A 12404-nucleotide genomic window follows, 5' to 3' on the forward strand; every position below is an offset into this window, starting at 1 on the left:
TCTATCTATTCATAGGACGGTGATTGCATATCGAATTTGGCCTCCGTTCCATCCATCTCCGTTTGCTATGTCAGGTGCACTGAAAGTGGTGGAATGCGTTCAGTATGCGTTTCTTATGTTGCGATCACGAACCCGGTGATTGATTTACAGCTATTGAATTCTGCGCGTCTCCATTTCCAGTCTACACCTAATATAGAGGGTTCACCATACGAAGTCGACGTGGCCACCTCTGACATGACGATAATCGGTCCTCCTCAAACCTTTGCTACCTACCTGGACGTACCTTCTCTGGTCCTGACGATGCCTACTCCCGAAATTCCTTCTCAGCCTTCCTTCAACTCCGGCGGCTACCTCGATTCCCACTATCGCTGTCAAGTTGCTGCGGAGCCTTTTCGTCCGACCTTTCTCACTGGACGAGATGCAGACAGTTCTAGGACACCTTCAGATTGCTTGGCCGACCGACTATTAGACGATGCCTCGAATAGGAACTACGACGCTGGTTCTCTGTTCCCGGAACTGGCCCCCTCTGGCTCCCCTCCGAAGCTTACTTTCATAGAGTTAACTCTCGTACATCAACAGTCGTGGGCCCGCAGGCAACTCTATCGATTCACAACCTCCTGGCGGAAATTGACTTCCCTCTTACATCTTGCGGAACCCTGACGATGATCTGTTACCCTTACCTACCTCAAATACTTCTGGAAACCCTCTTAGGGCCGGGCGAATCCCTCTACTCCCATCGGCTCCATCCTATCATCGCAGCATCGACATCGACTAGACTCTATCGGAGAGTTGGAGTACCATTGTAGTAATAGTATCGTTAATCACGCTCGTTGTTTACATGCTAGGGGTAAACGTGTTCGGAGGAACGAAGCAGTGGTAAGCTTCCCAAAGTTTGTCAAAACAACAAGTTGCATGCTATTTTGGTGTGCGCACTGCGTAGCGTCGCTACAATGAACCCCTCGTTCGGGGTGGTGTACTGCGGCTGTTTCGACGGATATGTATTTATTCTTAAACTCCCTCTCATTGCATATCCAGCAACGATCCAAGGGCGGGGAATGCAGCCGGGCTGTCCCGGGGACCCGGTATTGCGGGTAGACGCTGGTAAAGCGCGTGCGGGACGATGCGGCGCGGAGTCGCGAACGGGGATGATGATCCAAGTACCGTTCAGTCGTTCCCCTTTCATTACAAGTCAAGGCATGGAGCCCGTAACTCTGGGTGTCCTCAACTTTCGGTTTTGCTTATTAGCTTGGCCTGTGCCAGCCAACGGTTCAAATCACCCCCCATCATGCCCACTCACAGCGAAACCGCGTCCACCGCAGAATCGCAGAAACACTGGTCTTCCCGTCTCAAAACCACCGGGCTAACGATATACCACCATTTCAGAAAACATACCGGCGTCGGGATAGTTTGCGCTGTCGCATACTTTGATCCGTGGGTATTCACCCAAGCTGTCATGTCTTCTCGTAGTTTATGACAATAACTATAGGGGTAATTGGGGAGTCGATCTTCAGGCGGGATCGCAATTCGGATACAAACTCCTATTTGTCGTTTTGCTAGCGGGTTTGTTTGCTGTCTTCCTCCAGGTGAGAACAAGCGCCAATCGATTTAAGCCGAAACAGATCTGACGCCCATCGATTTAGGTATTGGCAAGTAGGCTGGGTTGTGTAACTGGTCTCGGTAAGTGGAGTCATACTAGCTACCCGCAGGGGCCTTCCACGCTGCCCACGCTCTATTCCAAGATCGCTAAAGGAGGAAGCTGGCTCTCATTGCGATTCTTTCATTATCTTGCGCGGTCTTTCAACTCAGATTCTGACACGATCGTGTGCTTTTTAGATCTTGCTTCCCATTGTCGGTTACTACTGCACGATCGACCGAAACACACGAAACTATGGCGCTGGTTGGCCCTCTACCCTTTGTACCTCCTCGCGGAGGTCGCCATTATATCTACTGATTTGGCGGAATTGCTTGGATCGGCCATTGCATTGTGCATGCTGTTCCCCGCCTTGGAGCTTTGGCATGGCGTACTTCTCACTGGATTCGATGTCTTGATCATCCTAGCAATGGGTGACCCGCTGCGTGGCAAACCCGTCAGGATGTTCGAGTTCTTGATTGCTGGCATGGTGGGTTCGATGCTTATTGTACATGCTGAATATAATATAACGGATAATAGGTTCTCGCAGTTCTGATTTGCATGGCGATTATCATTAGCAAGGTCGATGTTGACTGGGCAGAGGCTTTCCATGGTTACGTGCCTTCCAAATACATATTCCAGAGCGGTGGATTATACACATGTAAGCGTACCCACCATCCGAACGGCAGCCGCTAATTACCCCTCGGCAGCCGTTGGTATCATCGGGGCTACAGTGATGCCACACAGTCTCTTCCTAGGGTCCGCGCTGGCGACACAGGATAGGATATCGGCCCTTCCCCCCACGCAGCCGGAGGAGAAGCTCGTCAAATCTCTTTCTATGACCTCAGACGATTACGAAACCGCCACCAAGACACACACTCTCTTCCGGCGGTGGAGAAAAACCTGCCTGGAGTGGTTCACCTCGCCATTTCGCGTACCCCCAGCCGATCCCAGCGCTGCACAGGTCAAAACGCACGCGGATAGACTTAACCGTCCGCTCCCTTTTGTAACCGCTCACCTCAAGCACGGGATCTTTGACATTGTAGCAAGTTTACTTGGCTTTGCTGTCTTGATCAATTCGCTGTGAGCCGGGTTTCTTCAACGCGGTCTGGATCAACTGACATATTTCCTGATCCTAGTATATTAATCCTCGCCGCCGCCGTTTTCTTCTATGGCCACGGGGGCTCAGGCAAAGACGCCGCCAGTCTTTTTGACGCTTATGATGTTATTAGAGACTTTGTTGGCAAGCGTACGCCTCTTCCCTAGCAGTTCTTCGACATGTACTGACACTCTCTTCAGCGGCCGCGACACTGTTCGCACTAGCTCTTCTCGCTGCAGGTCAAAGTTCTTCTCTGATCGCCACCGTTGCTGGGCAGGCTGTTTCAGAAGGCTTCCTTCAATGGAGAGTCTCCGTAAGTCTCACTGCCCGCATCCTTGTCCATAGTCTTATTTACACCTCGGCGTATCGTTAGCCAATCCTTAGAAGATTTCTCACTCGGCTAATTGCCATCATCCCATCAATGGTTGTGGCTATCGCGGCAGGCCGCAAAGGCGTGGACGACCTCCTAGTGATTTCGCAAGTTGTGCTATCCATCGTTCTCCCCTTCATCACCTTCCCGCTCATATTCTTGACTTCGTCCAAGTCCATTATGTCGGTCAGACATCCGGCGGAGCGCATAGAGCCGGTAAACGATGATGGAGGAGCGGTGAGGAACGACGCGGAGGGCGGTGAGAAGACTGTGGATTTCAGCAGCGGGATAATAACGACGAGCGTGGGTGCGGCGATATGGCTAGTCGTTATGTCCGCTAACATGTATGTGATTGTGTCCTTGGCTATGGGCACGGCGACGTAGAGCTGAACTGTGGATCAAACCTCATTTGTGTTATCGTCTTTGTGTATCAGGAGCTACCCCTATCCCCTAGTGCACTTAGACTTTCGTGTTGAGACATATTCATTCTCATTCACATCACCGGGTGGCCTTTATGAGCCGGGGCTTTGTCGTTATCAGTCTGAGTCACGAAGCTAAGTGAACCTTCTGTCCACCAGTTCCTTGAGGGCCAAAGATTGTGAGTAGACAATTACGCCGACTCTACCACCTATTGTTATGTGCCCGCTCATTATAGTATGTGGCCCAACCGTGGCAAAAGAACTAGATGCTTTGTCTGCCACAATGCCTCCTGGCCACTTGCGAGGCCACTCAGGCTGACTGGACCGTATATAAGCAACGGTAAACTGGTAGATTTCTTCCATCAGTTCCACCTCTCTCAATCTTCTACGCATCTACTATGGCACTCTCGGACAACTCAGGATACTGTGAGGCTTGCTCAGTTCACACTAGAACGCTTAGAAGACTCTACGACGGGATTACCTTTACAAGTAAGTACTACGTTATTCACAGGGAGAGTTCATCTCAAGAATCAATGACTTGCCTAGTGATTTGCGAAAAGTACGTGTCACGTTCTCGACTTTACTCTCAGCTCTGACTGTGTATCATAGTTGCTTCAAAGCCAGGGGTTACCGCGTAAAGACTGGTTCTTCCCGCCAAGATCACAGGCCGATCGTTCTCGCTGATCCCGATCCCCGGTCAGTGCCAACATTTAACATTCCAATTAGCCTTGGCCTGACATTATATCATGCTGTAGATTGAGATATGGATGTTGGCACGCCCACCTTGGGTGCAGTGCTCGCACCAACCATCTGCTGGCGGTTGAGAACCATGCCAAGTCGGTGCGTAGGATATCAGAACCGATCAAAACTGGAAGCTCACGTTCTCTCGCAGTGCAAATTCACATGCGTCGTTACGTGCACCCAGTGCTGGCAGGTAGTCCCTGTGGCTGACTATGAGGACCACAAAGATGGGTCTAAGGGTGTTCTCTATATTTGATTCTGAACCTGTACCGTGACAAGTAGTTCACCTTAGTTCACTTTAACATTCCCCGACTTCTTCATACTGCATTCACGTTAGCTTCTTTCCGTTATACAATAATTCGGTCTCTCCTACGAATTTATCCATGAAACTTATGTTCTCAGATATTAACGCAACCAGAACGTGTGGAGCGTTTGACGCCTGCCCGCAGCATGGATAACGACCATGTGATGATTATTGTGGTAGTTGATATCTTCATCTAGCTTCAATTCCCTTCAGAAATCGACACACCGGCGTCAACTAATTTGATTGCTTTGGTAGGCGTCGTAGATGGACAACTTGGCGGTTTCTTTCCTGATGTAGGACTTCGCGACCGCGTCGGCCCCATTAAGAGGGACTTGATGGACCTTTCAGCGCCTCCTAGCTCGTCGACACTGCGCCGCGCGAGACAATAACGACAGCAGTTTATGCAGTCACAGTGACCCCAAAGACTTGCGAAAGACAAAACCGATAGTTTGCATTACCCACGTACTGATTAGTTGGCTTTGGTTCGGAGAGACCTTGTGTATCTGGGCAGGTTGCAGCTTCTAGAAAGACCTCGACTAATTCTAACCATGTCTCAATTCTGACACGTCTTTCACTGGAGCGCATCCTTTCTCTCTTCCTCACACTGGATTTCCATTATACCATGATATGTTTTTATCCGTACGTTCGATATCATCCACCTACGGTTCTTCTACGGTATTTTTACGAAGGATTGAACGGGCCTCGCTGAAATCTCTCTTGATCAACACTTTCTAGACACCCCTTAGTCAGTTTGGTGCGAAGTAATAGATCCATGGAATACAAATTCATCAATTTATCAAAAGATATTTCTGACAGGTACAGGGTCACGGTAATAAGACATGGAGACTGTTCTTGGAACAGCTGACGATCACATCCTGCGTGTTCGAGCTCGGCGCATACTATTTTGTTTCCTTCAGAACCCGTTACACCGGAGGATCAGCTGATCAGCTTACTTTAGTAGGTTTCGTAGCTTGCCAACTTGGCAAAGTCCTTCTTGGTGTAGAACTCTGCCACTTCGTCGGCTCCATTGGGAGGCACCTTGATGGTCCTTTCCGCTCTACTCAACTCGTCGTGGTACGTGAAGCTCGACGGGGTGGTGCAGTTCGAGGTGGCCGAATGAGGGTCAATAGTGCGCCTCCCAGAGGTGTGGAACCAGTTCGCGTGCGTCGCACGAACACCTCCCCCATTCCAGCACTTGGTTCCAGGACCGAATAAGGCAAACAGGAAGTCAGCACAGGTGCTCCCCGTGTAGCCCTGGCCTTGTTCTGCCACGGCGAAGTTGTTGAATTGGACGGAGAAGCCGAAGGCGGGAGGGAGAGCGCAGCACAGAGCACCGCCGTCAAAGCAGGAGAACCTGGCGCCACTACATTCGACAGTGCTGGCGAATGCGTCGTACTGGATATTTTCTGCGCTCGCGACAGTGGTGAGAGAGGTAATAGCGAGAAGGATTAATTTGACGTTGAAGTACATCGTTGTCGTTGGGGTTGACTTGGGGAACTCAACTAGGTTTAGTTGCTGCTCTTTCGTTATGCGATAAAGGGATCTTTATATACGCTTCAGGCCTCCCTTTGTTCAACACGAACAATACCTCTTCGTGATTCAAAAGATGAGCCCAGCGGTCTCGGTGCCTTCTAGAATAGCGCTGTCGTGGGCATGGGACTTCGTTGCAGGAATACGACCTCGAATACCCATCATCACCGACGTGGTTTCTACTTCAATCGCCACTATGCTCGACGTTGATGGTTCCGATCTCAGAGACGTACCGCAACTATTTTAGCGAGCGAATGGGTGAAATGCTGGGGAAACGCACCCATCAAAGAGAAGGAGCGGTCTCCTACTCAAAGGCGGTAACCGTGATGTGGGATGCTTATACTGCACCCTCAATGCATTAATAGAACTAGTGTCTTCATGTAAACGGTCAGAATCATGCAGACATTATTTTCTCGAAAGTTCGCTAGCGGGCTCAGGTATTATCTTCTCTTCTAATATCATCTCGACATTGGAGTTGATGCACAGCCTAGACATTGATTGAGCTGGTTCCGACTTCTGCCCGAAAGAAGCCTTCGGCAACGCAACGGAATGGGGGGTCGAAAGGGGAAGGTGAACTTGGAGGCAGACACACCTTCCTCAGACAGCCTAATGGGCGACTGGGTGAAGAAAACATGTCGAGGTCCAACATAAGAAGGGAAACATACCATCAGACGATCAGGAAGCGGCCGCCGCAAGCTGTCATATGACAGTGCAGCACCAGTGCTCATCCGCGCGGAAGAATTAATATTCGTATCTGGTTCGATAGAATCAGTTCTTTAGCTTCGAACCAGGTAACGTATAGATAGATGGCCGAGTGTATGCCAGGTCAAACTCGCAGGGTTCGAAATCCTCCAGTCGAATGCTGTAAGGAGCAGAGAAGTGCGATACTGTCGTCGGGTAGTCTGGGAAGTTTGGATATCGTGCCAGAGTCCGTGCCAGAAGTTACCATTTTAGCAGCGGCCCGGTACAAGAAACACCCATACTGTTGCAAAGTTCGTTCTCTGACGGGGACAGGTTCCAGCAGTAAAAAACCGATTGATACTTATTCAACCGTTCCCGCAGATTCCAGCCTTAGTCACTGTGTTTGGCCGTTGACATCGGTGAGTATCACAACGCACCATTGTCGTACTAGACACCTGATAAGATTTGCGACCGTAGAAGGTAGCTGGAATGCCAGTGAGTTGTAGTAGTCAACTAGGCGACCACTACCCTTTCTTCGAGATTAATCGGTATTTCATCTGGGGTAGGTTTGAGGAATACAAAAATATTCGGTTGGGCTGTGCTTTGAGGGTCGTGAATTTGACGCACCAAGTTGCAAAGTCTGGATGTCTACTCGCAAGCTAGCCAGCATTTTGAGATATGAACGTTTAACGTTTAACGCTCAACGTTGAGGTCGTTGTAACTACGACGTAGCGTGAAGAGTGCTATTGTACTCATCATAAACAAGCACTATAAGTGGTGGGCGATTGATTCTATTGATCGTGAGAATATATTGCTGATCGTGAGAAGTTTCGAGACTTACCTTCAGACTTGTAGTGCTTGCGCTTCGTCCTCTCTGATTCTTACCTCCAGACGACGTTACTCTACTGCGATCGCTACAATACCACCTCCTTTTTCTCAATGGCCTTACTCTCGCCGGGTACAATGGCAAATGCTCCTGTGCCTCACCCGACCCTATCCTGGTGTCTCGGTGGCTCTTGGTGCGTCTAGCCGTTCGTTTATTTACACCTCCCGTCTCGCTCGGCAAGCTCATTCATAGAACGAACGAACAGCTCGGGACTTCGACTCCCTTAGGCTATATAAAACAGCCAATCGTGCCGGTACGGCGACAAAGTGTACCCTCGCAGTGACCATATGACGAGGTCAGACTGTCTAAATGTGGAGCACAAGGGCCTTCATCGTAAATGCAAGTGAAAGGCCGACTCCAATACGGACATCCATGACCTACGCCGTGCCCTCTAGATCAAGCTGCTATTAATACTTTGTACTCGAACTCATTCGGTGTATATGGCTGGTGCTGGCCTCTTCTCTTTCTCCTCCAAGCCCATCGCCCCGGCGTATCAATCAGCTGAACCTCGGCTTTCACGGCTAATTCTCCCATGTCCAAGTTATTTTTGCTCTCCCAGAGCGAAACGGCCAATTGGCTTAGGTAATCGCGGAGGTCTTTGTCACTCGAGCTCGCACCTGGATAGTGGCCCATGACCCCATTTTGTATCCAACGTTCATGCTGACCTGCACAAGGCGGCGATGAAAAGCCTTGCTCAGCGTTGCCCCAATCCGAACATTCCAGCGCGACGAACGGACATGCCTATTATGAGCGGCGGTGGAGGACGTATAAATACGAGCACACCTACCCGCTCTTCTTCATCCGAAGTTTCTACACCAGAAAACGAAGATGCAGTTCTCCTTCAACTTCCTCGCACTTGCACTTGCTGTCCTCCCCTCAGCCCTCGCGGCTCCAGCTCAAGTTTCTTGGCGCATCCACCCCGCAGTCAACACGAACAAATGTCTCAATCTGCGCGGCAACGTTCGTGCGAACGGAACCGCTGTCGATATGTAAGTTGTTGTATTGCTGGTCTTTGATTTGCTCGATCCGTGCTCACATACGCCTACATAGCTTCGACTGCAACTTGACCACCGCTCAGAACTGGGTCATTGCCCCCGGATCTACGAAGGTCCAGTTGGAAGGGACGAACTTTTGCCTTGACGCAGGTTCCAGTATGCAAACCATCTCTTCTCTATCCGTTCCCACATCTAACGTCAACTTCAAGCCCCCGCGAACGGCATAGGCATGAAGATTTGGCAATGCTTCGACGATCTCCCTGCTCAGCAGTGGTTCCTCACCGACGATGATCGTATCGCCCTGGAGAATCAAGGTATGCCACGCTCCACGAGTCAACAACTAGTTAACTGTTTACTGACCTGTGGCTAGGTTTCTGTCTCGATCTCACGGAAGGCAGTGTCGTCAACGGAAACCAAGTCCAGATTTGGCGATGCACCGACAATGATATTAACCAAGCCTGGGTCCGTTGAGTTGCTTACAGCACATTGCTCTTCGAACCTGTTGGACTTGCTTCAATGTACATAGCTATTGAACTGTGTATGGACGTAACGAATTGATGTATGTCTTACTACGCTCTATAATACTGTCTGCCACAATATGTTCGCAAAATTGAGGATTAAGTTCGTTATGGTCTGTAGGTGACCTAAATAGGGATTCGACGCCCTTGCGACGGTAGTGACATTTTGGAGGTAATTGCTCAGAGTTTGAGGCGCTGCCAAGCCATTTTTATCCATAAAATTAAGAGAATAATCATGCGACTTCGTCCGGGCTGTGGTCAGGCGGAGGTCTGAACTGAGACGTAACTGACTGTGGGATTATCACTATGACTGTGAGACTACGCTCTTTTTACTATTCACTACAAACCACTCCGACAGTCTCGGATGATTCACCTCGGTACCATGTCTTTAGAATCGATGTTCCTGCTTGGTTTTTGCTGCATCTCGCCATTTCGACACATAGACATACCTAGAGTCTTATACTCTACTAGGCAACGTTGTGTCGAAGACCCTTCCTTCATACCCAACGCAATCGCTGGGGAACATCTCTCGAATGCCGTAGTACCTCGATGGCTCTTGGATCCATTCGGATGTGTGCACTCGCTCCGGAGTCGTCGACGAAATCTGTTATGACTCGAGGCTCAGCACAGCACTTAGCACTCGAGTCCGGATACATGGAGAATGTTCTACGGCGATCATATGGCGAGGAAGAGCTATTCTAACACTCGCACAAGTGTCTGCGGCTCCCGCACCGACAACTACGGACAACTACGGCAACCTTGCACCGTCATAACGGCCTACGTCGTCTCGGAGTCAAGCCATATTGCTTCGCCGAAGTCAATTCGGGTATACCTGCGAAACACTAACACTTCTTCCTCGTCTATTTTCCTTTGACTTAGTCATCCACGGGGTATTGACAAATTGGCCCTCGGCTTCGACGGCTGATTCTCCCATACGTTGGTTATTTTTGGTCTATCAGTGCTCTGAATCGCCGTCTTGCTCAGAGAGTCGCGGAAGCACTTGTCGGTCCAGCTTGTATCTGGATGAATGCCTACGATATTATTATCTACCCGACGTGCACAGTGCCCCGTCTGAAGTAAAGGACGGCGATGAAAAGCCTTGTCCGGCCCTCACTCAACTCACAATTACAGCGCGACAAACGGACGCCAATGGGATGAGAGGTTGGCTGAACGTATAAATACGGTCGTGGTCACTCGTCATTCTTCATCCGACGTTTCTACTCTAGAAAACGAAGATGCAGTTCTCCTCCAAGTTCCTCGCACTCGCACTCGCCGTCCTTCCCTCAGCCCTCGCGGACAGGACTTTCGTCATCAATAATGCCTGCCCTAGCGACGTCCCGCTCTTCATCAATGCTCAATCCCAAGGTATCATCCCTCATGGGACGAATGTCACCAAAACCCTACCGAGCGACTTTTCGGGACTGATCTACAGCACGGCTAACGGTGGAAGCGGTACCGGGAGACTGGTCACTAGCGCAGGCTTTCACTTGGACGTATGTACCTCGATGCCCATCATGCCGGCGTCGCTCACGGAGTGCTCATAGAACGGATACTACTATATCGTCAAGGATGACACCCACTTCAATATGGGCGTCGAAGTTTCCCCTCACGCTGCAACAGTGAGTGGCTCTGATATTTACGACGCTCAAATACTTAACTTGCACCGTTCAGTCCAACGGCTTTTGCCCCCAGCTGTCTTGTGCTGACGCTGATTGCACTGGAGTTTTCCCTCTGACGCAGCAGCCTCAAAGCTTCCCAGCTCCGGGGAACTCGCCCCCCACTTCTCCGTTGTTCGAGTGCCCTGGTGCAAACATCGGGTTCACAGTAACGTACGTATATGAATTCGTGGATATGCTGAGATACATATCGACGTTGTGCCGCATAGGTTCTGCCCGACACAGTCATTCCCGTCTGATGCCCATTCTATCCACCCCATCGCCAACCGGAACAAGTGTCTCGACGTGCGGGGCAATGTTCAAGCCAATGGAACCCCTGTTCAGATGTGAGCCCCTGATACTCTGGTATCTTGAGCTCTGCTCACACAGACCTACAACGATAGTTATGACTGCAATGGATCTGCTGCCCAGAGTTGGCTTATCAGCCCTGGATCTACGAAGGTCCAATTAGCCGACACAACCTTCTGTCTCGATGCAAGCCCTAGTAAATCGATCATCTTCCCTCCATATTGTGATGCTAATCTGTATTCAAGCCCCCGAAAACGGTGTCGGTATGAAGATTTGGGAATGTTTCGACAATCTCCCCGCGCAACAGTGGTTCCTCACTGATGATAACCGTATTGCCCTCGAAAACCAAGGTACCTTCTAGACGTTTTACGGAGATCTACGGTCAATTGACCTTGTTATCCCTAGGGTTCTGTCTTGACCTGACGGGAGGGATCCTCACCAACGGCAACCAGGTCCAGACTTGGCAATGTACCGACAACGATAACAATCAAGCCTGGGTTCTTTGAGTTACGCCTCCATAGTGGCTTGCTTGTTTGAACTCCCAAGTGAGAGCCATTGGATTTCTTTACTGTATATATGTAGAATCCCCCGGACTATCTAATTAATGTCGTATGGTGTATCTGACTTCGATCCTCGGGTGCAACGACTCGGTGGCGTCTGCTGGTGTGCGGTACCGAAGCTGTCTCAGATTTATTCTTGAACTTCATGAAATTGTCGTGTTTTGCTGTTGTGACTGTATCTCTTTCGACATGGGTGTGCCAGGACTATGGGACGTGAGTTTACAGCGACTTTGCTTATGGGACTTGAATTTTCCAACTCAAATTCGTATAGATACTCCGACCCGCGAGCAAGGTGAGATCCCTCACCGAAGTCGCGGTTGTCGAAGGTTTCGAATCCAATGCCAACGGCATGCGTGGTTTTCGCGTCGGAATTGATGCTAGCATCTGGTTTTTTCACGCGAATTATGGCAAGGAGGGCGAGAATCCCGAGCTCAGAACACTCTTCTTCCGGTGTGCCACACTACTGCGGTCGCCGTTTCTCCCGTTATTCGTCTTCGATGGTCCCGAACGTCTGGGATTCAAGCGGAATATCATATGAGGATTCATTGCACATCGTTTTGTGGGATCGTAGGGATGGAATGGTTAGAAGGACCGCAAGTGCCTAGAAATGAGTGCATCACAACTGAGTCGAAGCATTGTTAGAGCGAAGACCGGGCCTTCCAAAGAGACAGATACAGACCTATATACAAGAAGTACGGTCTGTATAT

At 50.0% G+C, this 12404-nt stretch overlaps 7 protein-coding genes across 7 annotated transcripts; 6 read left to right on the plus strand and 1 right to left on the minus strand.

The window, feature by feature from the left end:
* Positions 1-234: 234 nt before the first annotated feature.
* Positions 235-660, plus strand: PC9H_002880 (uncharacterized protein; the record flags this gene model as incomplete). Its single annotated transcript, XM_036772480.1, has 1 exon — positions 235-660. One exon carries the CDS (start codon positions 235-237, stop codon positions 658-660), a length of 426 nt encoding a protein of 141 aa, XP_036633953.1.
* A 625-nt stretch (positions 661-1285) lies between these two features.
* Positions 1286-3483, plus strand: PC9H_002881 (uncharacterized protein; the record flags this gene model as incomplete). Its single annotated transcript, XM_036772481.1, has 10 exons — positions 1286-1431; positions 1487-1583; positions 1641-1677; positions 1834-2120; positions 2171-2291; positions 2341-2453; positions 2595-2713; positions 2770-2879; positions 2930-3042; positions 3103-3483. The coding sequence occupies 10 exons, from the start codon at positions 1286-1288 to the stop codon at positions 3481-3483; spliced, it is 1524 nt and encodes a 507-aa protein (XP_036633954.1).
* Positions 3484-4051: 568 nt separating this feature from the next.
* Positions 4052-4515, plus strand: PC9H_002882 (uncharacterized protein; the record flags this gene model as incomplete). Its single annotated transcript, XM_036772482.1, has 4 exons — positions 4052-4077; positions 4128-4214; positions 4274-4358; positions 4411-4515. 4 exons carry the CDS (start codon positions 4052-4054, stop codon positions 4513-4515), a joined length of 303 nt encoding a protein of 100 aa, XP_036633955.1.
* A 1002-nt stretch (positions 4516-5517) lies between these two features.
* Positions 5518-6033, minus strand: PC9H_002883 (uncharacterized protein; the record flags this gene model as incomplete). The annotated part of the gene is made up of 1 exon (XM_036772483.1): positions 5518-6033. The coding sequence occupies one exon, from the start codon at positions 6031-6033 to the stop codon at positions 5518-5520; it is 516 nt and encodes a 171-aa protein (XP_036633956.1).
* A 2455-nt stretch (positions 6034-8488) lies between these two features.
* PC9H_002884 (uncharacterized protein) lies at positions 8489-9126 on the plus strand (the record flags this gene model as incomplete). The annotated part of the gene is made up of 4 exons (XM_036772484.1): positions 8489-8649; positions 8711-8811; positions 8865-8969; positions 9026-9126. The coding sequence occupies 4 exons, from the start codon at positions 8489-8491 to the stop codon at positions 9124-9126; spliced, it is 468 nt and encodes a 155-aa protein (XP_036633957.1).
* A 1282-nt stretch (positions 9127-10408) lies between these two features.
* Positions 10409-11643, plus strand: PC9H_002885 (uncharacterized protein; the record flags this gene model as incomplete). Its single annotated transcript, XM_036772485.1, has 7 exons — positions 10409-10666; positions 10718-10792; positions 10845-11002; positions 11059-11175; positions 11233-11333; positions 11383-11487; positions 11543-11643. 7 exons carry the CDS (start codon positions 10409-10411, stop codon positions 11641-11643), a joined length of 915 nt encoding a protein of 304 aa, XP_036633958.1.
* Positions 11644-11886: 243 nt separating this feature from the next.
* Positions 11887-12235, plus strand: PC9H_002886 (uncharacterized protein; the record flags this gene model as incomplete). The annotated part of the gene is made up of 2 exons (XM_036772486.1): positions 11887-11910; positions 11969-12235. The coding sequence occupies 2 exons, from the start codon at positions 11887-11889 to the stop codon at positions 12233-12235; spliced, it is 291 nt and encodes a 96-aa protein (XP_036633959.1).
* Between the last annotated feature and the right edge of the window lie 169 nt (positions 12236-12404).

Source organism: Pleurotus ostreatus (assembly GCF_014466165.1).
Source record: "Pleurotus ostreatus strain PC9 chromosome Unknown scaffold_2, whole genome shotgun sequence".
NCBI lineage: Eukaryota > Fungi > Basidiomycota > Agaricomycetes > Agaricales > Pleurotaceae > Pleurotus > Pleurotus ostreatus.